Here is a 24,094-nt window from a genome sequence, read left to right as displayed (position 1 = left end):
AACTCATAACGGGATAATACTTTGTATTTAAATAACATTTTACCAATTTTTAAGAGGTAGCTTTATTAAATAGATTGGGCCAGTATTATTACAATCTTGGACAAATGAGGGCACTTAGGCAGGCAAAGGTAAAGCAGCTTGCTTTGAATTCCAAAGTTAGTTACTAGTGGCAGGAATGGTACTAGAGGTCAGGTGTCAAAGTGCTTTTTCCACTCTCACTGTGTAAGAGTAATTTTTCTACTTTCCTGAAAGAAAATTTGTTATCAATATTTAGGAACAATCATTAGTGCTTTGGTGTTTTCATGATGAACTGTGACTTTTCTCCTTCATTAAGGTGCATTACCGTTTCCCCCCTCCTCTTGAAGATGAGGCTATCCTGCTTTGTCTATCTGTGTCATAGTCCAGGTGTGTAGTGCTGTTAGAGCAGGTGTGTAGCACTCTGCTACTGCTCCAGGGCAGCCAGGCCTGCAGGTGTCTGTTTCCTCATTCGTTCTCTGCAATTAGGTGCCTTCCCTTTTTAAAGTAGAAAACTAGACAGCTTGTTCTCTGCTGAGGGAATCAGAATGTTTACATTTCTCTCATCCTATTTTGGATCTATTTATTCAGATTTTCTCACTGCAAAGAACAGGATGAGCAGCATCCAACCCACAATCACTAATCCCACAGAAATAACGTGGGCGGTTTTGCTATACTTGTGAGGTCATTTCCCCAGCAGCCCTTAAGGTTATTTGGTATAGAGGGAAGAAATATTGATTCATTCCTCATTTACTGAGTACCTATTTTGTGCCCAGCAGTCTTCCAATTCATCTACATTGGAAAACTAAGGATATGAGAACATCTCTGTTCCCTATTCTAAGAATAGCATCATAGGGGTATATCATCTAGGTACTTTATTTTATTGGTGTGAATTAAAAGAGAAACATATTTTTGTAATCCTTGGAGTAATGAAATTTTCTGGAATGCATTCTGTTACTCCATTTAAAGATTCTTTCAAACTAATGAACAGCTTATTTAATTACCTGCAAAGAACATAACCTTTTATAAAATACTTGGAAAATATAAATGAATTTGGTGGCAATTTAAAGAGTAAAGATTATAAACATTTTTATTTATTTAAATCATATTAAATAATAATTATAAAAGTAACTATTCTTGAGGAATTATATGTGGGTGAGAATTTTTCTGTCAAGTTAGAGAACAATTAGCAAATCTTTCAGGGAAAAGGTTAGCCTTTGACTCAAAGAAAGGCAAAGATTTCCATTTTTATGGGACAACTTGGATACCTTGAAAATAGAAGATTTGGATTATAAAAGTCCCAAGGCTAATGAAAGCCCCCAGTCTGAGTTATAGAGATCATATTTTTAAAAAATAGAAGCTGAGAGAGATGAATTGTTCTTGTTCTGATAATAGGAATAACTGGGGAAAAGGAACACAGTTCATACTCATGTGGAGAGTATTGTGGGAGAATTGTTTTTCACAAAAAATACTTCTCTTGCTGAGGTATCATCTACAGATCTCTTTGTTCAACTGGATAATTTGTTGTATATTATGAGACCCTCCAGGACACTAGAATTTAGATTCTTCCTGCTAAATTTATACTTGTTTAAGGGTGGAGGGCAGAAGCTGGTACACTCCTCACAGAGGACGGCTTTGGATAGCAGCCACAGCCAAAAGACCCTCCCCTCAAGAAGTCTCAGAACTCCAGACTACATATCGATTTCTTCGTGGGAAAGGTAACCACCATATATTCTCCTTTTAGTCTTACTTTATTGAGAGAAGTCATTGACTTTCACTTCTTCTTCCTTTTTACTTCTTCCTATTTTTTTTTTTTTTTGGCTGAAAGTATGAAAGTGACTTTAAACTTTGTGTATTTGCTTGTTTAGTGGCAAGTCATAGATAGCTGTCGAAAGCATTAATTTGCCAAATAGTGCAAATAAAAATTTTAGTTCCCAATACCAGAAATTAAACAATTAGTCTTACTTTGTTTTGTTTGTTTTTAATCTTCACCTGAGGATATGTTTTCACTTATTCCAGAGAGAGAGGAAGGGAAAGAGAGAAAGGAAATATCAATGTGAGAGAGAAACATTAATTGGTTGCCTCCTATACACACCCTGACAGGGGATCTAACCTGAAACCTAAGTATTTGCCCTGACCAGGAATCAAACCCGAAACCTTTCGGTGTATGTGTTGACAGTCCAACTGAGCCACACTGGCCAGGGCAGTCTTAGTTTTATGTGAGAAAATTTTGTATATATATATCTATATATCTATATATGTATATGTATATATTTATTTATTTACTATGATAGTAAATCATAGTAAATATATATGACTGCTGTAAACTATGGGATCTTTAGATTGGGAAGAACCACAAATAAAAATTTTTATCCGGAGTGACCCAAATAGACATCTGCTATTGGATTTGGACAGATCAAGGTTGGTTGACTTAAGCAGTGTATTTTGGCAATCACCCTCAGCACACTAAATTTGGATCTTAAAATACACTTCTCACCCTTGTTTTCCTTCCTTTTATTCAGATCATACAGTTCTTTTTAAGATAGAATGAGAGGATAATTACAGACACACCTATAAAAGATTTTTTCTTTATTTGTTTTTAAAGACTTTTTATTGATTTTTAGAGAGAGAAAGGGAGAGGGGGAGAGAGAGAAATATTGATGTGAGAGCAATATTGATCGGTTGCCTCCTACACATTCCCACTAGGGATTGAGCCTGCAACCAGGGCATGTGCCCTGACCAAGAATCGAACTGGCAATCTTTTCAGTGCACAGACAACACCCAACCAACTGAGCCACACTGACCAGGGCAACACCTATAGAAGTTTTTAAAAATCCAAGCTCAGTGGATAGAGCATTGGCCTGAGGACTGAAGGGTCCCGGGTTAGATTTCAGTCAAGGGTACATGCCCGAGTTGTAGGCTCGATCCCCAGTGGGGGAGGAGACAGCCGATCAAAATGATTTTCTCTCATCATGGATGTTTCTGTCTCTCCCTCTCCCTTCCTCTCTGAAATCAATAAAATATATACATATATATGTATATATAAAAGAAATAAAAAGTACATGTTTCTATAAAAATGTTTTTCTGTTTTGACTTATATAACAGGCTTGTTTTAAATTTGTGTGTTCTGACATTCTTAATTTTTAAAAAAAATATTTATGGGTTTTCTCTTGACACCTGTAGCTTGTTTCCAAAACCCATCATCACTAAACACCAGTCTGATCCAGTTGATTGTAGTGGAATTGATTTGTTTGAAGTGAAATTGTGGGGTCTTTGAACTTCAATGGTGTGCGAGTAATTTTCCTATAGCTTAGATGTGGAGAGTGGACTAAACCAGCCACTCAAATTTTTTTGCTAAAATATCAACAGTTGAACCAAATAAAAACCTCATTGTTTTCCTTATGTCTACATATAGATAATAGAGAAAGTTATTTGTTCAGAATTGAAAACAGATTTGTGAGTTCTAGGGTCACAAAAAGGAAATTTAATCATTCTTTATTCTTGATTCAGATGTGGAATTTCCCAATGACTATCCATCAGGTTGTCTTCTGGGCTGTGTGGACTTAATTGACTGCTTGTCCCAGAATCAATTTAAGGATCAGGTGAGTAAGAATACTTCTCTTGGACAGATGCTTGCTTCGCCACCATAGATCTTTCAGCACAGGATATCCTGAAGATAGTAAGGTGCTAGCAATTGGATTTAAACATATGAAGAGAAACTTTTAATTAGGAGATACTGGGGAGAGAAAAGACCAGGGTAGAAACAGAAAAAGTATGGTATAGTGATCCTTTGATTTCTGGTATATGGAGAATAGGCACATATACATTTCTGCATAAAAAGCTTTTGCCACAATCCAGCTAACACATATAGGATCCTCATCCCTTAGTAAAAGTTCGCTGCTTTTGGTGAATAAAACTTCCATTATCCCTTGAATTTCAATTAGGTGGTGGGAATGATTGAATTTGTTGTTACTTATTCTGGAACATTTGTTCTGGGCCAGAGAATTCATAATAAGCAAATGTTTGAACTCTGATTGCCTGGACTGTGCCAAGTTTGGTGTGCATGTGTATATATGTGTGTATTTTTATTTATTTTGATGATTTAAGATAGAACTGACATAACTAAAGTACATTTTTGAACAGCAGAGGGAGCTAAAGGAAAACCTGAAATTTAGAGCCTTGTGTTTAGACTCAGACTAGAGAAATTCAAAATCAGAAGGATCATCCTTGAAGCATGAAGAGTTTTACCTACCAGTGTGGGTTACCTGTACTTTAATAGTTAATTTAAGCAGTAGGGCTTCTACCACTGTGCTAAAGAAAGTGTTCTTCAGTTTTTCTGAGTAAATTCTTTGCTTTCCAGACTTATTTGCCTTTCACTAGTGTTATTACACTCTGCAATTTTAAAAAACACTATTCCTATATCACCTTCTCTATCCTTTCCTCACATATTTTAGCCAATAGTTATTAATCTCTCTAGTTTTCTGTCTTTCATTTTCTTGTGGATTGCCTCCTCAGCCCTTCTCTGATTACTTTATGTATATGAATACAATGTATCTAATTTGGCATGACTTTTTACTCCTAGCCTTTTTTTCTGCTCTTAGCACTGATCTAGATCTACACAAAACCACAGACGTGGAGGCTCTTCATTTTCCACACACTTGTGCCTGTCCTATCCCTCTAATGGGCCCTTTACCCATTTTTTCAGTGTCATTATTTTACTCTAGCCTTTTTTTTTTTTTCAGTTTAGAAATAATGTAAGAATTTCTTATATTGGTGTACGCTTTACAATTTTAGAGATTCTCACAGTCATTCACAGCGCAGTATAACTTTTCTTCTTAGGTTATTTGCATTCTAAAAAAAATAACCAGCAGCCTCTGGCAGTGTGGGTGGTGGTTTTGGCAAGGGATCTTCCTTTACTTTCTCATTTGCCAATCAAGCAAACCACCACCTGATACAAGATCAAATGATTTGTAGCCAGTCTTCTTTTTGCCACAATTTATGTAGAAAAGGTTGGGAAACTATAATCCTAGTCTATGGAATTAGAAATCTAATTAACAAAACATCGTTTTGGTTTCTCCAGGTTCTTGTCTTTCAGGGTAGCATAATATTCCTCCTATTCTGTCTTTTATCCTGAGAAAGCTGAAGGTAGCTTATAGATGTGGAGGAATCCTTCCATATGTTTCTAGCTGGAGGTCATGGCAACTCTCGTTATGAATTTCCCTAATGTATGACATTAGAATATTTCAAAATGCCAGAAGCCTCTAAGCTTCATTAAACACAGGAATCCCATGCTTATTTTTCCTATGGTCAGCTTTTCTGTGGCTTTTCCCTATTGTTTCTATTCTATGTTTGAAGGTAGCACATGAATGTATTCAGAATTGGTATTAGCCCTATCTGATGATTGTTTATCAGATAAGGATCTTACAGCTTTTAAAGTTGTAGCTTTGGTATTTGGCTGCTTTTGGAAAATGTCTCAAGCACCCTTGGTAGCCTGCCTACCTGTCTGTCTCTCTTTGAGCTAGGGTTCTATGATATACGAAATGTGATTGCCTCGTCTGTTTTACCAACCTTATTCTCATTTCTGCAAGAATGAGTTGAGAGTTTATGTATTATAACCCTACATTAGCATTTCCCAAACTATTCCATGGTATAGGTGTTCTCTGAAAAATAATGAGGGTAGGGAGATTGTGAGGTTTCCATGAACACATACATTTGGAAAATGTATTTGGATTAAATAAATTAATTTACTGAAAAACTTCTCAGAGCCCTTAATATGCTAGTGTGTATTATGATTCTGATGTAACTCTCTGATATATCTGGTGGATATAACTTTCATTGTTCACAAAACTTTTTGACCATATCTCTGCCTCTTCTTCCCCCCAATATCCCCCAAAACTCCCTATTTGCATATTCAGAACTGGTATATTGTGGTATGTACGTTTTGGAACTGCTAGTCTGAATATATTTGGTTTTCTCTCATCCTCATAGATTAACTCACTGAGGGAGAATCATCCAGAAGACACTTTCCTGACTTAAGTCTTCTTTCTGCATTTCCGCACTCATTTCTCATCACTCAGCTAAATTGCATTTTCTTTGAAAACCCGTGTGGATATACTAATTTTATTTCAACTGAAACCAATCTCCTATGTGACTTAGCCCACATTTTACTTCTCCATCTTGTTCATAACTTTTCTCTTCCCCAGAGAAACTCAGTAACTTACTTCCTGACCTCGAGTTCTTGGCCTTTCTTTGATTAGTTAAAATATACTAAGCCCTCACTATTTTCAGCATAGTGTGATCATTTAGTTTAAAAAAAAAACAACACAAAAAACCCACAGTAAATGTTTTATTAGTGGTTGTTAAAAGTCAAGTGCACTACACTAGAAGTGGCTTTAAAATATGTGCTAAAAGTGCTTTCCCCTGAGCTAAGAATTCGTCTTCCTTTTATCTTCTAAGAATAGTATGGTTGGCATGGCTGATTTGTACCAGAAAAAAAACCCCACTAGACCTTCCACCCTCTTAAGTAGTAGCAGGGGATCAACCTAGACAAGGTAGGAGTGCTACAGAAAGCACTGAAGGCTCAACTCAGGAGACTGAGGTAGATGAGAGCCATCTAGTTAAAACTTTTGTATTCCCCTGGAAGGAGCCCATGCGTTTGCCAGCGTTTTATCTGCCAGCAGCAGATGTAAGCTCTCAAAAACAGCAGGGAGGATGTTAACTGCAACAATGCATCAAGGCTGTGGTTTGTAACCTCAATAGTAAGGCAGTTAAAATTTTTTTTTAAAACAAAGACATTTTGATTGCCAAATCCATAACCATTAGCAGCTGTGGTTTGAACAGTTCTCTAGACCTAACAAGTTTTCAGACAAAAAGTTGAGCTGGTGGCTTTTGTTTCTATGTGTCTGTGTTATGTTTGTGCTATTTATATCTCTGCCTTCAATAGAAAATCAGATTTGTCTGAAATCTCCAAGGTAATTGATTATTCAATTTCTTCTGTACTGAATCCATTTCTCTCCTTGTCAGTTTACTGACCCTTTATTCCATTTGATCTTATGGTTTTTATAGTAACCGAGACCCTATCTTTTTTTTTAATCTTCACCCAAGGATATCTTTTCCCATTGATTTTTAGAGAGAGTGGAAGGGAGGAAGGGAGAGAGAAAGAGAAACATTGATGTGAGAGAGACATCCATTGATTGCCTCCCGCACTCGCCCCCTGATGAAACCTGCAACCCGGGTACCTGCCCTTGATCTGGAATCGAACTGGTGACCTTTAGGTTCCCAGGCTAACATTCCAACCACCAAGCCAAACCGGCCAGGGCTCAAGGAATTACGATGAAGCAGTTCTGCTGCTGACTGCTATAAGAATATCCAGCCTGGCTGGTGTGGCTCAATGGTTGAGCGTCTACCCATGCACCAAGAGGTCACTGGTTTCGATTCCCAGTCAGGGCACATGGCCCACTTGCAGGCTGATTCCCCAGTAGGGAATCGATCGATGTTGATATTTCTCCCTCATCAATATTTCTCTCTCACCCTCTCCTTCCTCTCTCTAAAAATTAATAAAAACATTTTTTAAAAAGCATCCAAGTGATACAGATCAGGAAGATTGCAAATACCACTTAATATGTGGAAATCATTGGCTACTATCACCAGCGATTATAAGTCTGAGAGGTTAGAAGTTAAAAAATGAAGGAAGTAATTAATAGTCAATATTTAAATCAGGCATTGACCTTAAATAATAGAGTCCCCAAATTCTCTTTTAAAATATGTGAAAAGGGCCCTGGCAGTGTGGCTCAGTTTGGTCCCATGCACCTAAAGGTCACAGGTTTGATTCCTGGTCAGGGCACATGCTTGGGTTGCTGGCTTGATCCTCAGTAGGCGGTGTGCAGGAGGCAGCCAATTGATATTTCTCTCTTTCTCCCCTTCTTCTCTCTCTAAAATCAATAAGAACATATATATGTTGTACTGAGAAAACCTACCAATTTATAGACCTAAAATGTATGTTCCTAAGGAATCTTGAGGGCTGTATCTAAGAACCCATAAAGAGGGGTGTTGAATATCTGCCACAATTAGCCTAACCCTTGGCAGTTCTTTAAAATCACAGCTCATTTGAGTGAGATAGGTAACGTATTTTTGGAATCTGATGACAACCAGAACATTTGCTAGAATTTCTGACAAGAACAGACTCGAATTTTTTGCAACCTGGGTAGCAAGTGTTCACTTAATGAATTGAGGACAAGCATGTACATTTTTTAATAATCTAGGAAGCATTATGTTTTCTGTTGTATTTATCCTGAAGAGAGGAAGGGAATATTAATACTTTTATATTCATTTATACATTTTTTAATGTTTAGCTTTTCATCTGAAAATGAGCATATAATTCTTAAGATTTTCTTAACTTTCATTCATCGATAAATACTTGAGTATATGTTACAAATCAGTCATGGTTTTAGACACTAAGTGAAACAAAAAATTGAATGAGCCAAAGTTTTTGACCCTAGAATGTTTGAAAGATCACTAGGTAAATAAGATATATATGTGAGAACTAAAGGCTGCCTCTGAGGAACTTAAAGGAGGAAAAGGTTGCTTCCAGCTGGGTGGGATCACAAAAGACTTTAAGAAAAAGATGGCATTTGAACTATAACCTTGAAGGGTAGTAATAATAAGATCTATTACTTTTTGATAATTGATTATGTGCCAGGCCTATTATATATGTTATTTTCTAACCCTCACAACAACTCCAAGGTATCATTACCCCTCTTTTAGAAATGAGAGAACTTAAGACTAAGGGAGTTAAAATACTAACTTGTGTACTGTTAGTAATTGGTAGAATTGGGGTTGCTATTCAAGTCTTCCTACTCAGATGGTAGAAAGCACATGCCAAGGAGAGGGAGTAAGGTGAGGTCGGCAGTTGTGGGCCTGTATGGAGAGTAATGGCAAACCAGTTTGTTGAGGGAAGAGTATGAGTGAAGGGGAAGAAGCAGCAAACAAAAATGGAAAGGTATGTTTTGGTCAGAGATAGATACCTTTGAATGACAGGCTACAGGGGGAAGGCTTTTTTCTGTAGTCAGTTGTGGGATGGGAAAAGGTGTTTTGAAGGTGATCAGAGCTTTGCTTGAGGAAAATCAATCCGGCAGCAATGTGGAAGGTATTTGTCATCCAAGGTAGAGATTTTTTAAAAAATCTGTTCTAGGATAATACCAGCGAAATTAGGCAATAGGGTGTGGGGGCAGATGCAAAAGGTTTTATATAGGGAGAATCAAACACCTTATGTGCCACTTTCATTTTACCTGTAAGTAAATCCAGGCTTAGAGAGAATGTGGTCTGCTTGATGTAGAAGGAATCTGCTGTCGTCTTGCTATCTTACTGCAATCTGTTCAAAGCTTCTTGATTTGTCATCCAGTCCACTGTATGAACCAGGTGGCAAATCGTCTCCTATTTTAAAATTTTATTGCTCAGAATATTATACAATCATACATTCATGAAGTATTTATTGACCATGTGCCATGTACCAGGCACTGTGCTAAAGACTGAGGATCCAGAGTTTTAACCAGGTTAAAAATATTTTTTTAGTGACTTTAGAGAGAGAGGAAGGGAGAGAAAGAGTAAAACATTGATGTTAGAGAGAAACATCAATCGATTGCCTCCCATAGGCGCCTGGACCAGGGATCAAACCCCCATCCTGAATAAGTACCTTGACCAGGAATTGAACTGGCAACCTTTTGGTGCCTGGGACGATGCTCAACCAACTGTGCCATACCTGCCAGGGCTTAGCAAGATATTTTATTCCCTCTAGATCCTTAAGTCTACTAGAAGAGACTGAAACAAAAAACCTCCAACCATAATAATTATCATATGAACAAAGAAATACACAAAAGAGGAGACCAAACCCTAAGTCAGCTGGAGGTAGGGTAGGGTAGGTTAAAGAAGCTTCTAAAAATGGTCAGTCCTGAAGAAGGCAGAATTTATGTCTTCCTCCATATACCATGCTATATCATGTGTCTATGCTCTTGTCCGCCAGGAGAGTTCCTATTTAATCTTTTAAACAGCTTAGATGTCATTCTTTCAGTAGAGTCTTCCCTGACTTCAGCCCATTTCCTCCTTGGCAGGATGGTAATTTTTTTTATAATTACAAAAATAAAATGTTCACATGTAGTTGGTCACCATCTATGTCATATTCATCTTTTTATCTCCAGTGTCCTAGTATATAGCCTGGCACATAGTAGGTACTCAATAAAAGTTGTAACAATATATTGAGAGGCTAGCAATGATTGATATACTAGTATGAAAAGCCTTAAATGCTTTGTGAAGGAATTTGAATTGTATTCTAAAGGCAACTATATAAGTGATGTAATGAGATGTGTATTTTAGAAAGATTATCCTGGCAGCAGTAGGAAAGATGGACTGGATGGGGCAAGCCTAAATATAAGGAAATAATTGTCCAGGTCTGTCCAGGCATGATGAAGGTCTGCAACAATACTCAGGCAGGTTAGTGGACAGAAAGGAACAAATGATTGAAATCTAGCATTTTCTCTAAATTGGATATGACATCAGTTTATCCACATTCTTCACAAATATGAATCCTCCTCTCTTAATTTACTCTTTCTCTGAGTCAGCTGTGTTTTAGTCTTTGCCTCTCAGACCAGAAATTCCTTTCTTGTCTCTGACTTGTTAGTGTATAATGTGGCCCCTAATGCCCAGGCTGCAGTTGCAGAGATTGTATGTTTTTGGAGGTACTGAGGCTCTGCCAAGCTGACTTTGCTATAATGCATTTTGCCGTGAAAAATAATCTCTTTTCCCAATGCACAGGCCTGCCTTTCTTTATTCCTTGTAGGCTGCTTTGTTCTTCAGCTCTGTTTCTTATAAGCCTCTTAAAGTTCAGTGATAGAGCTTGGGAAAAGGGATATTCACATGAAACTTGGATTTAAATTCAGTTGATTTTTATTTTATTGAATTTATTGGGGTGACATTGGTTCACAAGGGAAAGTTGATTTTAATATTTAGCTTTACTGTGAGGCATGAATGGGTCCAAGGAACTTCTTGTTCTATAATATCATTTATCCAACCTTTTCCCCTTTATTTGACATTTGCTTACTGTGTCTTTTTATATATCAGGGTACTTTTTATTAAACTTAGGGCCTTATTGGATACTTGCCAAGACACGAAAGTTTTAATTTAGCTTGAGGGATAACAGATTACAGAATAGCACCTGCTTTTACCCAGAGTTAAAATCCTAGGAGTGTCTAGTTCCCAGCCTATGCATATTCAGTATTATTAAGTTAACCTTAATGCACAAGTTGGTAGATTCCTTATTCTTTCATTCAATAAGTATTTATTGATTTCCTTAGTATATGCCAGGCATGATTGGTACTGAGAAGTAAATTTTGACAAAAATCTCTGCCTTCATGGAGCTTTCATCCTATTAAGGGGAGGACAAATTAAAAAATTTAAATAAGTAGCCCAGCCAAGTGGGTCAGTTGGTTGGAGTGTCATCTATACAACAAAAAGTTGCAGGCTCGATTCCCCGCGAGGTCACATACCTGGGTTGCACATTCACTTCCCAGTTAGGTATATATGGGAGGCAACTGATTGATGTTTCTCTTTCACATCCCCTTCATCTCTCTCTAAAAATCAATAAAAACATATCCTCAGGTGAGGATTAAAAAGCAAAAAGTTATTGAAGGGAAAAAAACAATAATTCCTTCTTTCTCTATCCCCCCCCAGCCCCTGGTAACCTCTATTTTACCTTGTATTTCTATGAATTTGCCTATTCTAAGTACCACATATAAGTAGAATCATACAATATTTGCCCTTTGTGTCTGGTTTATTTTACTTAGCATGAATTTTTAAGATTTATCCATTTTGTATCAGAATTTCATTTCTTTTTAAAAAACATTTTTTTTTATTGATTTCAGAGAGGAAGGGAGAGAGAGATAGAAACATCAATGATGAGAGAGAATAATCAATCAACTGCCTTCTGCACATCCCCTCCTCCCCATTCCACTGGGGGTCAAGCCCACAACCTGGGCATGTGCCCTGATTGAACTGTGACCTCCTGGTTCATAGGTCAATGCTCAACTATTGAGCCACACTGGTGGGGCTCATTTCTTTTTAAGGCTGAATAATATTCATTCTATGTAAATACCACGTTTTGTTTATTCATTTACCTACTGATGAATTGTGGAAACTAGTGGCTATTGTGAATAATGCTGCTGTGAACATTTATGTGTTTGTGTCCCTTTCAGTTCTTTTGGGTATATACCAGGAAGTGGAATTGCTGAATTATATGGTAATTCTGTGTTTAGCTTTTTGAAGAACTCCAAACTGTTTTTCCACAGTGGTTGTACCATTTTACGTCCATACCAACAATGCATGAGGGTTTCAATTTTTATTCTTAATAATGCTTGTTATTGTCCATGTTTTTTGTTTTTGTTTTGTTTTATAATAGCCATCCTCGTGAGCAAGAAGTGATACCTCATTTTGATATGCATTTTAAGGACCTTATTTTTCCCCCAGTTTTATTGAGATTTGATTGACATCTAACATTGTATTAGTTTAAGGTGTACAACACAATGACTTGTTATATTAAAAAATGGTTACCACAATACGTTTAGTTACCATCCATCACCTCTCATAGTTAGAGGCCCAGGAAAGAAGAGGTCTGAGACCTGACCCCTGAAGCATACCAACATTTAAAGAATGGGGAGATGAGAGGCAGTCAGTAAAGCAGCAAAACCAGGAAGAGAATGGTATTCTGGAAGCCAACTGAGGAATGTGTTCAAGAATGAGGGGGAGAAGAACTTTGTCAGGTTCTACAGATCAATTAAAATAAATACTGAGAAACTGGTCATTTGATTTAGTTTGGAAATGAACAATGACCTTTACAAGAATAGTTTGGGTGGACCGATGGGAGTTGAAAGCCTGTTATTATAGTGAATTCAGGAAAAATAGGAGAGAAATTTGAGGCAGGGAGTATAGATAGTCTTTAAATGAATTTTATTAAAGGGAATCTGAGAAATGGGGTAAGAGCTGGAGGAGAATGTGGGATCTGGAAAGTTTTTGTTTTATGGCACACATTACAGAAAGCTTGTTTTTGTTAATCCTCACCTGATGGTATTTTTTCCATTGATTTTTAGGGAGAAAGACAGAGAAACATCGATGTGAGAGAGACACATCGATTAGTTGCCTCCTACATGTGCCTGTACAGGGCTGGGGATCGACCCTGCAACAGCAGTATGTGCCCTTGACTGGAATTGAGCCCAGGACCCTTCAGTCTGTAGGCCGATGCTCTAACCACTGAGTCAAACCTGCTAGGGCCACAAGTATGTTTGTTAATGAGGTTAATAAAGTCAAGAGAACATTTATGGATGCAGATAAAAAAGGAGAGAATGGCTGAAATGGCTTGCAATTTTGGAAAAGCAGAGCTGTGAAGTACTGGCAGCATTGTCCTCTACCTTGATACTCTGTTAAAACAGAAGAGAAAGCAAAAAACATGAAGCGATGTCAATTGTGACTACTGTTGCTTTGGCCTCTGTAGAATTAGGTTTAAAGATCTTGATAGCAGCTTCTGGTTTTATTTGTGCCCAAGCACCTCAAAGGTAACAGCTGGACCCTACTTTTCTTTGAATTCTAAAGCTCCAAGAGGTAAAGAAAGAGGAGTTTACCCTCCCATCTTTAGTCTTTCTTTTCTACCATGAACATTTTGACCTTGGCTGTGATATAATTGTAGCTGATACTTGGTATTAAGCTTTGTGTTATCAAAGTACATGCCATATTGCCTTGGCCAATTTTGGTCAATGGTTAGAATGTTGGCCCCCAGACTGAAGGGTCACGAGTTCGATTCCCAGTCAAGGGCATGTACCTCAGTTGCAAGCCCCCCAGCCCTGGTAGGGGCATGTGCAGGAGGCAACTAGTCAATGTGCCCCTCTCTCTCTTCCCTGCCTCTCTCCCTCCCACTCTCTCTGGAAATCAATGGGAAAAATTTATGCTGGGGTGAGGATTAAAAAAAAAGGTACTTGCCATACCTGTCCCACACAGAAAGCCATGGTATGTGGATAGGACCAAAGGCTGCTTAAATTCTTTGTTTTTTCCACAGCATTACTTACCACCTAACACAGAGTGGCCAGTAAAGAAGTTTAACTGTTCATACTTCACTTGCTGTAGAGAATTTGAATTTTCTTACTGAATCCTCCATTTCTACTTACAGCCTTAGATCTTTAGAGGACACATCTTGGCAGGTGAAAAAGAGTGGAAAATAATTTCATACTTTTGATGGTAATTAGTAGGAGAAAGGCTCCTCTGGTAATGAAGTCTGACTCATAGTCGCATTCAACCTATGAATCATATTTGTCCAACAAACACGAGACATCCAAGATAGGAAATAATGAAACAACAGATCAGTTGGGCATTGCTGGAGAGCACTTTATGCCAATCCCCAATTGTTCTTTAAATTGTGATTGTGTGGTCGGCATAATCTTACTCTAGGTGTTGTGTCTGTCTTTGCAGAAGGCATAAAAGTCCAAAGTATTCACATAGATTTATTTTGTGTTAAGAGATCCAAAGGAGGCTTCTAAATAATTTTCAGAATTGCTCTATCAGTTACCTTTCCACCCTAAGTAAGTCTGGAATGCATCCAGCAAAACAGCTTTTGCATGTTCATACCTTTCAGAGTGAATCATCTTTCTTCCCTTTAGTGAGAGAAGGGCTCTTTTGACTGTTTTTAGCAGAATTCTTACAAATGTTCTGTTTTTTCTTTTTTTTAATATATTTTATTGATTTTTTACAGAGAGGAAGGGAGAGAGATAGAGAGTTAGAAACATCGATGAGAGAGAAACATCGATCAGCTGCCTCCTGCACTTCCCCCACTGGGGATATGCCCGCAACCCAGGTACATGCCCTTGACCGGAATCGAACCCGGGACCCTTCAGTCTGCAGGCCGACGCTCTATCCACTGAGCCAAACCGGTTTCGGCTGTTCTGTTTTTTCTTAAATATTCCAGTGTTTCACTTGAGTTGAATGTAAGGGGTGCCCAATGTTCCTGAAGGAGACCTCTGAATCTCCCACTTCATAGTCGCTTATATTAAAGAACAGGCAGTCTTATTCTGGGAAGATCTCAGGCATTCTTTTTTTTTTTAAAGAAATGGTAGACAATAGACTACATAAGAATACTGTGCTAAGGCCTGAGAAAAGGTGAAGGTTTGTTCTTGTTTGTTGAGCATAATCCTCTTTACATGAGTATGAAATGAAGAGTACTGTCATCAGCATGTTGAGGTGAAATCTGGGACATCCTTTGATCTTCTGGAAATTCAAAATTTGTCCCAACTAGACTGAACTTTTTATTTTTATATTTCACAGTATCCAGACATGAGTCAAGAATCTGATTCTCCATTTGTTTTCATCTGCACAAATCCCCAGGAAATGATTGTGAAGTTTCCCATTAAAGGAAATCCAAAAATCTGTAAGTCACAAGCTTTGATGATCTAATTTTCTTTTTTTATCTTGCACCTCACTTGTTTAACTTTTTAAAAATTTTCTCTTTTTACCCTCTTCTATAGCATCTCAAGTGTTGGAGGATTAATACATTTATATTTATTGATAACTTTAATGTTAGGTTAACTATAGAATACCTTTTCTAAAGTGTATCCTGATTGGTCCACAATTATTGGCATGCTAATGAATCATTGTAAACTTCAGTTTAGGACCCCAATACATTTAAATCCTATTTGTCAGCCAAAAGAGTGTGCTTTGTTCTGCTATACTGCTTAGTGGCAACATTGTCATTTATCCATTGTTCATTAGTATTTAATCCAAGAATAAGACAACTTTTTAAGTGTCTGTTCTTGATTGTCTATTTTGGAGGCATTACTTCCCCACTATTCCGTCTCACCCTCCCCCAATTCCCTTGATCACTGGTTTCTAGAGCTTTGCCCTAAGCCTCTTGTTTTTCATCTTTTTGAAACATCTTGATGATTTCTTTTTCTGTAACTTTTGCTTTTATGTATGTGTGATTATAGTACCCTCTCTATATTCACCTCTTAGGAAGTGCTTGTTGACTCCTCTTTGAACACTCAACTTTTCTTCATCTTCCATCTTCTCTTTCTCTGTCTGGTCCTACAGCAGCCTCTTTTGTTTCAAAGCAATCTAAGGAAACATATAGTGGTATCCTCTTCGTCTAACTTTCTTTAAAAAACAACATCAACTATTCTCTCATTTGCTCATATCAGTTACTATTTTTATGCCTCTGTGACATTGCTTTCCCACTGTGTGAACTGGATGATTCTGGGGCATGCATTGTCTTCAGCTGTGCACAACTCTATCTCACCCATTATCTTGAAGATCAATTAGCCACTTTATAATTCTTTTCTGTGGAGAAGTACTTCTCAAACTATCCTATATATTAAAAGGGTAATATGCAAATTGCCCCCTCAACCGGAAGTTCAACCAGAGTTGGACCAGGGGGCAGGGCCAGCCCACCATCTCCCGCATCCCCTCCACCCGGCCATTGGCCTGATTGGCCCTTTCTGGGTGGACCAGCCGGACCCCACCCGTGCATGAATTCATGCATTGGGCCTCTAGTAATATAAATAAAAATCACCTATAGAGCTGTTAAGACAGAATCCTAGGCCTTCTCCCCAATGTACCTATGGCTTTGATCGACTGAGTACACTGAGTAATACTGCTTTCAATCACAAAATGAAATGCTTTGAGTATGAACTTAAATTAATGTATATTCACTACAAAATTCAGGCAACTCTCATGATTTAAATGACACATATGTTCCTGAGTTTCCTACAAATCAGAAAATATGAACATAAGTTGCCCTTAACTTATACAAATTATTTACTTCAGACTTTACCCCAATGGGTAGCCAAGTAGCCCTGGAAATTCTTTTCCCTTCTTCTACACTATGTAGGATTTAAATCTTTCTTTTCCTCTCCTTTTTGGTTGTGGCATTCTACCCTCTTCTTCTCTGTTCCATTCTCACCTTACTCTGGTGGTAAGAGGAAATGTGGTATGTCTCCTCTGTCAAACCCACTGCTACCTTGATCTTTACCTTAGTTACCTTTTCTTAGCTGCCTCCTCTATCTTGGTTTTTATCTACTGTTTAAGCTCCCGTGAGAAAATGTTCTCTGTACACAGAGTTTAGATACTTCTCTGAAATGTTTTACTTCAGTACTATCTCTACCCCACCTTCAGCATATATATGGCCGTCATTTTTTTCCATAAGGTTTAATAGGGGTAAGGAGTGATGATCTTAGGGAGCAAGCTTTAATAACCTCCTGTCTTTCCCCATTGTTTCTGTTAGTTAAAAGCTTTTAAAAGCCAAAATGGGATGTATACTTGTTTCAGGGACAACAGAGCTACATAGAAATTATGAGCCTACAGCAGCCGTGGGCAAACTACGGCCCACGGGCCAAATCCGGCCCGTTTGAAATGAATAAAACTAAAAAAACCAAAAAAGACCGTACCCTTTTATATAATGATGTTTACTTTGAATTTATATTAGTTCACACAAACACTCCATCCATGCTTTTGTTCCGGCCCTCCGGTCCAGTTTAAGAACCCATTGTGGCCCTCGAGTCTAAAAGTTTGCCCACCCCTGGCCTACAGCTTCTTTCATGGTAGACCAGTCAAGGTGAAAAAACATTGGTCAGAAACAATAGGTAGTGAAAATTGGTGTTTTTTTTTTTTTTTTAAAGGAAAGAATAGGCTCACCAATCCCTGTGTGTCTCAGAAAAATAAATTCAATTGAGAGGAAACCAGAGTGAGGATTTAGTCAGGTATAAAGTTTCTGTTCTCTGTAATTCCCCATTCCTTTATCTTTCATTCAATTTTACCATCTCTAAAAACTTTACACTCTGCCAGAACTTCCTTGCCTTAGGTCGTAGAGGCCACTTTCAGTAGTTTACAGCTGGGAGAGTCTTTAGTCCCACTGCCACAGGGAAAAATATATAGTTGGCTTTTAATTTGGAATGCTTCATAGTTTATTCTAGATATATTGTTAGTTGTAGTGGTTAAGTTCCATAATATTAATAATATAGTTAGTACTCTACTTCATTGACTGCCATAACTATAGTTTAAATTAAAAAAAAAATTTTTTTGTGGGATGGCTTAGGAACCTTTTTTTTTTTTTAAATATATTTTTATTGATTTCAGAGAGGAAGGGAGAGGGAGAGAGGGAGAGAAACATCAATGATGAGTGAGAATCATTGATCGGCTGCCTCCTGCAGGCCCCCTACTGGGGATCAAGTCCGCAACCTGTGCATGTGCCCTTGACCGGAATTGAACCTGGGACTTTTCAGTCCGCAGACCGACGCTCTATCCACTGAGCCAAACTGGCTAGAGCATAACCACCTTTTATAGATAGTTATATGAGAAATATATTCCAAGTTCTAAACTTCTGACTTGGAAATAAACTTTTAGAATACAACCCACTTACATGTTGTGTCATGTATATATATGTATATATGCCTTCATTGAAAGGTATACATTTTGATTTACGTTTTTGGACATGTAAACTTGAGCTTGCTTGACCTGGGGATAATTGTGTTTCTTGAAATTGAAATAATTTAGAAAAGAGCAATGTGCAATATGTTATCGTTTGGCTGTGCTCAAATTAGGAAATGCAAAAATGTTTAGTATAGTAGAATATATAGGTTGAATGTTCAGAGAGATAGAGGAATCTTTTTACTTTAAATAAACTACATGTTCTATAAACTCATGCAAATACTGCCTTATATCTTATGCAAAGTATGTGAAAATCCCTATGAGAGTTATATCAATGGATGGCAAATAATTTTTCCCTTTCAACTTCTAGCCCATCTGTTGCACATGCATTTGATTTTCTCGTAGGCACCATGATTGAGGATGTGGTTTAATATTGAAATGCTGTAGGTACTAAATGTGAAAGTATTGGGGAAATACAGAAACTAAGCATTATCACTCTGCTTTTAAGAGAATGTATACTATGTGTTACATTAGTTAACTGTCCAGATCCCAAGTCCAGGCTGAACTAGAACTCAAAGTTCAGAGTCCATGCAATCCAAGGGCAGCCATGTGACTGCTTCTTCATGCAAGAAGCCCTAGTCCTTTGCCCTCATTGCCCACAGCTGACCCCAAGAATTGTTACTATTGGCAGTCACTGTGGTAGATGCTAGGGAATGCAAAGAAGTCCTTATTTGTAAGGAGCTCACAGTTGGCTGGCACATGTACAGTTTTGTTTTGTTTTTAAGGCAGCCTAGGGGATGTAAAGAACTTCTGAATCCCTGGAAATGCCTTGGAAGTCCTTATTCCTCTATATCTCCTTCCTCCTATTAGTTTTCTATTTTATGACATCATAATTGAAGTCAGAGATTAGTCTGCCTACCACTGAGTGCTTTGCTCTGATGGGTTGATCTTACCTGAGCTGGTTTTACTTGAAGGTTGTCATAACCAGATTGCAGTTTTCTAAAAATTATACTTGGGAAAGTTCTTATACAGTAAAGCTTTGAGAGTGTGAAGAAGGTAATGTCTCTTTTTTTAATATGAGAAATCTGAAATGAATATTGTGAAAACACTTGCCTAGAGTTATGTGGTAAATTAAAACAGACCATATCTAAGAAATACAGCTCCCAAGCCTCAACTACTTTTTCAGAGAACTTTGAGTTTATGAGGCACTTTAACATATATGATTTCAATTAGTTATTTGATTAAATGACTTAATGTATGTAAAATACTTAGCACAGCGCTTGGTATATAGAAAGCACTTAATGTTAGCTGTAATCCTTTCAACAACTTTGTAAGTTGGTAGGAATTTTTCCCCCTTTCATTTTTAGTTGAGTAAACAGGTTTATAGGAATTGTATTTTGCTCACATCTTTTTGCTTCGAGGTTTCCAGCTCTTTTCTAGGTTTTATGTGTTTTGTTTTGTTTTTCATATTGCCTCAGAAACAAATCATTCCAATTTACATTTCATTTTTAGGACACAACATCATAGGGCTGGAAAGAGCCGTCAGTACTATGTAGTCTAGTTTCTTAGCATTGAAAAGATTGAGGACAAGAGTGACTGGGTGATTTCCTTCAGGTTATACAGCTAGGCAGCCTCAGGACTGAAACTGGGACCTGGTTCTGCCAGCTTATTCAATAAAGAGGACTAGAAGCCTGAAGTCCTAGATGGGATTCTAAATTCTGTCCTGGCTTGTTCTAAAAAGCTGAGTAATACACCATGCTTCTTTGTACCTCTGGGTACCACCACCGTTACCATGGATACTCTTACTAGTATCTATTCTTGGTTACTCAATAGTTCCTATAATGTGAAGGTTTTGAAATTTGTAGTGTCTGCCTTCTTTGTTTAATTCATTTGATGAAAACATTTATTTAGCACCTGTCATTTGGTAGTGTTAGAGATTCAAAGGCAAACTTGCCTTGTTTTGTAATCCTCACTCAAGGAGTGAGGATATTTTTCCCTTTAATTTTTAGAGAGAGTGAAAGAGGGGGGAGAGAGAGGGGGGGAGAGAGGGAGAAAGAGAAACATTGATATGAGAGAGACACATTGATTGGTTGCCTCCCACATTCCCACATGCACCCCACCTCAGGGTGGGGATCAAACCTGCAACCCAGATACGTGCCCTTGATTGGGAATCGAATCCAAGACCCTCTGGTGCGCAGGCCGACACTCTAACCACTGAGCATGCCAGCCAGGGCCAAACTTGCTTTGTAATAGGGCTCTTTGTCAGATTGCTGGCACGTGTTCAGATTTCCAACCAGGCAGCCTAGGGGATGAAAGAACTTCTAAATCCTTGGGAATACTCTGTGCTCTAAAGCCCAAATTAAAATCAACAGCATTGTAAAAATAAAAAAACAAAATAAAATCAACAGCATTGTGACTATTGTGAATGGCATTTAGATTATCATTTAGTGATGGTTTCTGAGAAAGTCTGGAAAAGAAGTAATGTTATTCCAGGAGCAGGTATAGCCCTCGAGAGATGGAGGAGGGGGGAAGAAATTTAGAAAACAAGGAAACTTGTTAAGTTGTGGTTATTTTTCTCACATCTCTTTGTGCAGTAGTCATGACATGTGTTCTTTATTTTTTTAAATAAGGTTTTAAAAATATTATTTGAGAGAGAGAAAGAGAGAGAGAGAAACATCGATTTGTTGTTCCACTTATTTATGCATTCATTGGGTAATTCTTGTATGTGCCCTGACTGGGGAGCAAGCCCCCAACCTTGGTGTATCAGGATGATGCTTTAACCAACTGAGCCGCACAACATGTATTCTTAATTGGGCAAATGAGGATATTGAAATCCAGAGGAACAATGACTTGTCCCAGATCATATAGCTAGTTAATAGACAAGAACCTGAGTCTCCTGACTCCTAGTCTAGTGCTCTTTTATACCTGATTGCTGCAAGAAATGAAAATGACAGCATATTGGGGCAAAGGTTGTAGGTATGGGCCTGTAATACATGTGGATCCTTGTTTTAGTTTTTGTTTGTTTGTTTGTTTTTGTGGTTTTTTTTAGTGCCGAAGATGATGTTCAACCTAATTGTTTCTGTTTCCAGCATTAGCATTACTATGGACTTAAATTAGACTTTTTTTTTTTTGAAGAAAGCAAACTGCACACTCTGTTCTCAGGCCAGACAGACAGGAAGGAACTCAAGTTTCTTTCTCTTCATGAGATGGATGGCTCCTCAGGCTGCTACCACTGAACCAAACTCTGTCCTGGTAGATCAGAGGAGTCAGAGGTCAGAGACCACAGGTTCTTCACTCCTAAGGCAGGTCACCTGGGACAGGAAGGTTGCTTGTTTTCTAACTTTAACACTTAGAAGAGTCATGCAGCCTATGACCTTTGCCCTTTTTAGCTGGTGATAGGGGCCCTTTGTCAGTACAGCATTCATGTGGATTCTACTCTACTGTTTCAGGTCACTCCCCCTATTAAGTCAGAGGCAGGAAAGGGGTGAGTTGAACTGCTTTTCTCATTGTGAGGGAGGTTCATGCATTATGCTCAGCAAGTTAACAGGTCAGAGGAATGGGTTTCCCACTGTGTGAAATGCCTTTCTCTATTATATTTTCTATTCTTTAAAAACTTGGTTTAGTATTAGATTGGAAAAGATGGTGTTTCTCTTCTACTAGCTACAAAATTAGAAATATTAACTTAGATTCATTAGGCGAATACTCATTGTGTTTGTGTGCATGCTTTTGTATCTCTCTATATGGTGTTCCTACTGCTTCCTCATTCTTACAGAATGCAACTCTGAAGTTTGAAAGTGTCAGAGTCCTGAAGCAAGATAATTGAATGTGACAGGAACACAGTAACCAGAAGACCTGGGAGGCCATGAATGATTTGCATTGCAAATATAAAAAATAAATAATGAGGCTTCTTTTTCTCCCTTACAGGGAAACTGGATTCCAAGATCCATCAAGGCGCAAAGAAGGGGTTAATGAAGCAGAATAAAGCTGTCTGACCCAGGAGAAAAGGAACTATACAGCCTAGTGGAGTTTTGTGTACTAAAATTGTTATCCGTTGGTCCTTTGGAACTGAAGCAGTAGAAATCTCAAGGCTTGGAATCAAGCTTGACACTCTCAGAATTTAAACTCTTATCAAACTTGTATATTTTTCTTAGGGAGTGGGATTCTTTATGTAGTGGGTCAGAATCTTTGAATACATTATTTATAAAAACCTATTTTAAAAATTCTAGGTCTTTGACATTTTTTCTCAGAATGGTATTTGAGGAAAAAGGAACAAATTGTTCCTTGGGAAAATTCTTAACCTAGGTTAACGATTTTGGAGGGACCACTTGAATTTTGAGGCCCCCTGCCCCCCCAAAGATGGTAGCCTGATAGACAATTTGGATGTCTGAGAAATCCTGTGTTTGATACAAACCTGTGATAGGACAAAAAACTTCTTTGGCAGATTTTTAAAACAAAAAAATTTTTTAAGAGATAGTCTGAATAGGTGCTACCACTTTGTTCTCTGGTTTGAGACATTAGGCATAAGTAGATCAGACTGGGAAGAGATGGAGCCACCTGCTAAAGCAGCATGAAACTGCCCTATTTATTTTGTTGGTATTGCAAAAGCATCACTTGGATGGGGCAATTAGAAACAAACTGAAAAATAAAATCCCTTCAGTAATTGCATCCAAATACCCCCAGATGCTGAAACCAAACCCTTTAAACCATCCACACCCCAGGAAGCTGTGTGTTTTGGAAAAATAGGAGGTTGGTTTGAAATGAGATTTTTACTAGTCAGTCTGGCCCCCACTTAGCAAAGCCCTTCTTCTGAGGCTGTTCAGAAGAGCTATCAGAATCTCAGTTGCTGGTATCAGGGAATTCATGGTCTTAAATGCGTATGTTCTGCTTTTTATGAAGCAGCACCACCACACTGGGGAAGTTGGATCCCCTCCAGCAGTTGTGTGCATGACTTAAAAAGAGAGCACAAGGGAGAGAAAAAAAGTGCCCGGTGTTATGAAAAAGATTAATCTCCCCTTTCTTTAGTCCTTCATATTCAGCATTTATTTGCATGGAAATACCTCCACTCGTTATGCATTGATGTTCACTCAACTGTGAACCCTGCTTGTTGCATAGCTTTAGGCACTGGTTTTGAGGGGGCCTGGTCACTCTGGATTTCCCACCTGATTCTTGTTCTGGTGATGCAAACATGTAATATTTTCTTTCCTTTCCCGTTCAACGTCTATAGAGAAAATGGAAAAGACAGCTAAGGGCATGTCTTTAGGGGGAAAAGTCTCTTTTTGGCCTCCTACAGACCCTGGTACTATTAGTGAATCCACATTAGGTTCACTATGCAGTTAATAATTTACCAAGCACTAGCACCTTGAATTCTGAGCTGGAATTATCTAGTTTTCTTTCTTTCATTTTTTAAAATATATTTTTATTGATTTCAGAGAGGAAGGGAGAGGGAGAGGGACATGGAAACATTAATGATGAAAGAGAATCATTGATAGGCTGCCTCCTGCATGTCCCCTACTGGGGATTGAGCCTGCATCCTGGGCACGTGCCCTGACCAGGAATCAACTGTGACCTCCTGGATCATAGGTCGATGTTCAACCACTGAGCCACACTGGCCGGGCTGTCTGGTTTCCTTAATACC

General features: G+C 38.1%; 1 protein-coding gene across 1 annotated transcript in view; it reads left to right on the top strand.

Annotated features, from left to right (window-relative positions):
• The window catches only part of TRIP4 (thyroid hormone receptor interactor 4), a 64,033-nt gene extending 41,351 nt beyond the window's left edge, over positions 1-22,682 (top strand). Inside the window, exons 10-13 of the mRNA XM_081103117.1 lie at positions 1,609-1,733; positions 3,526-3,617; positions 15,367-15,469; positions 22,384-22,682. Of these exons, the coding sequence (XP_080959243.1) occupies positions 1,609-1,733; positions 3,526-3,617; positions 15,367-15,469; positions 22,384-22,451 (388 nt within the window). The 3' untranslated portion in view covers positions 22,452-22,682. The remainder of the gene's footprint in view (positions 1-1,608; positions 1,734-3,525; positions 3,618-15,366; positions 15,470-22,383) is intronic.
• The last annotated feature ends 1,412 nt before the right edge of the window (positions 22,683-24,094 follow it).

This window comes from Myotis nattereri (genome assembly GCF_964212035.1).
Source record: "Myotis nattereri genome assembly, chromosome: 1".
NCBI lineage: Eukaryota > Metazoa > Chordata > Mammalia > Chiroptera > Vespertilionidae > Myotis > Myotis nattereri.
This window is presented reverse-complemented; position numbering and strand designations above follow the sequence as displayed.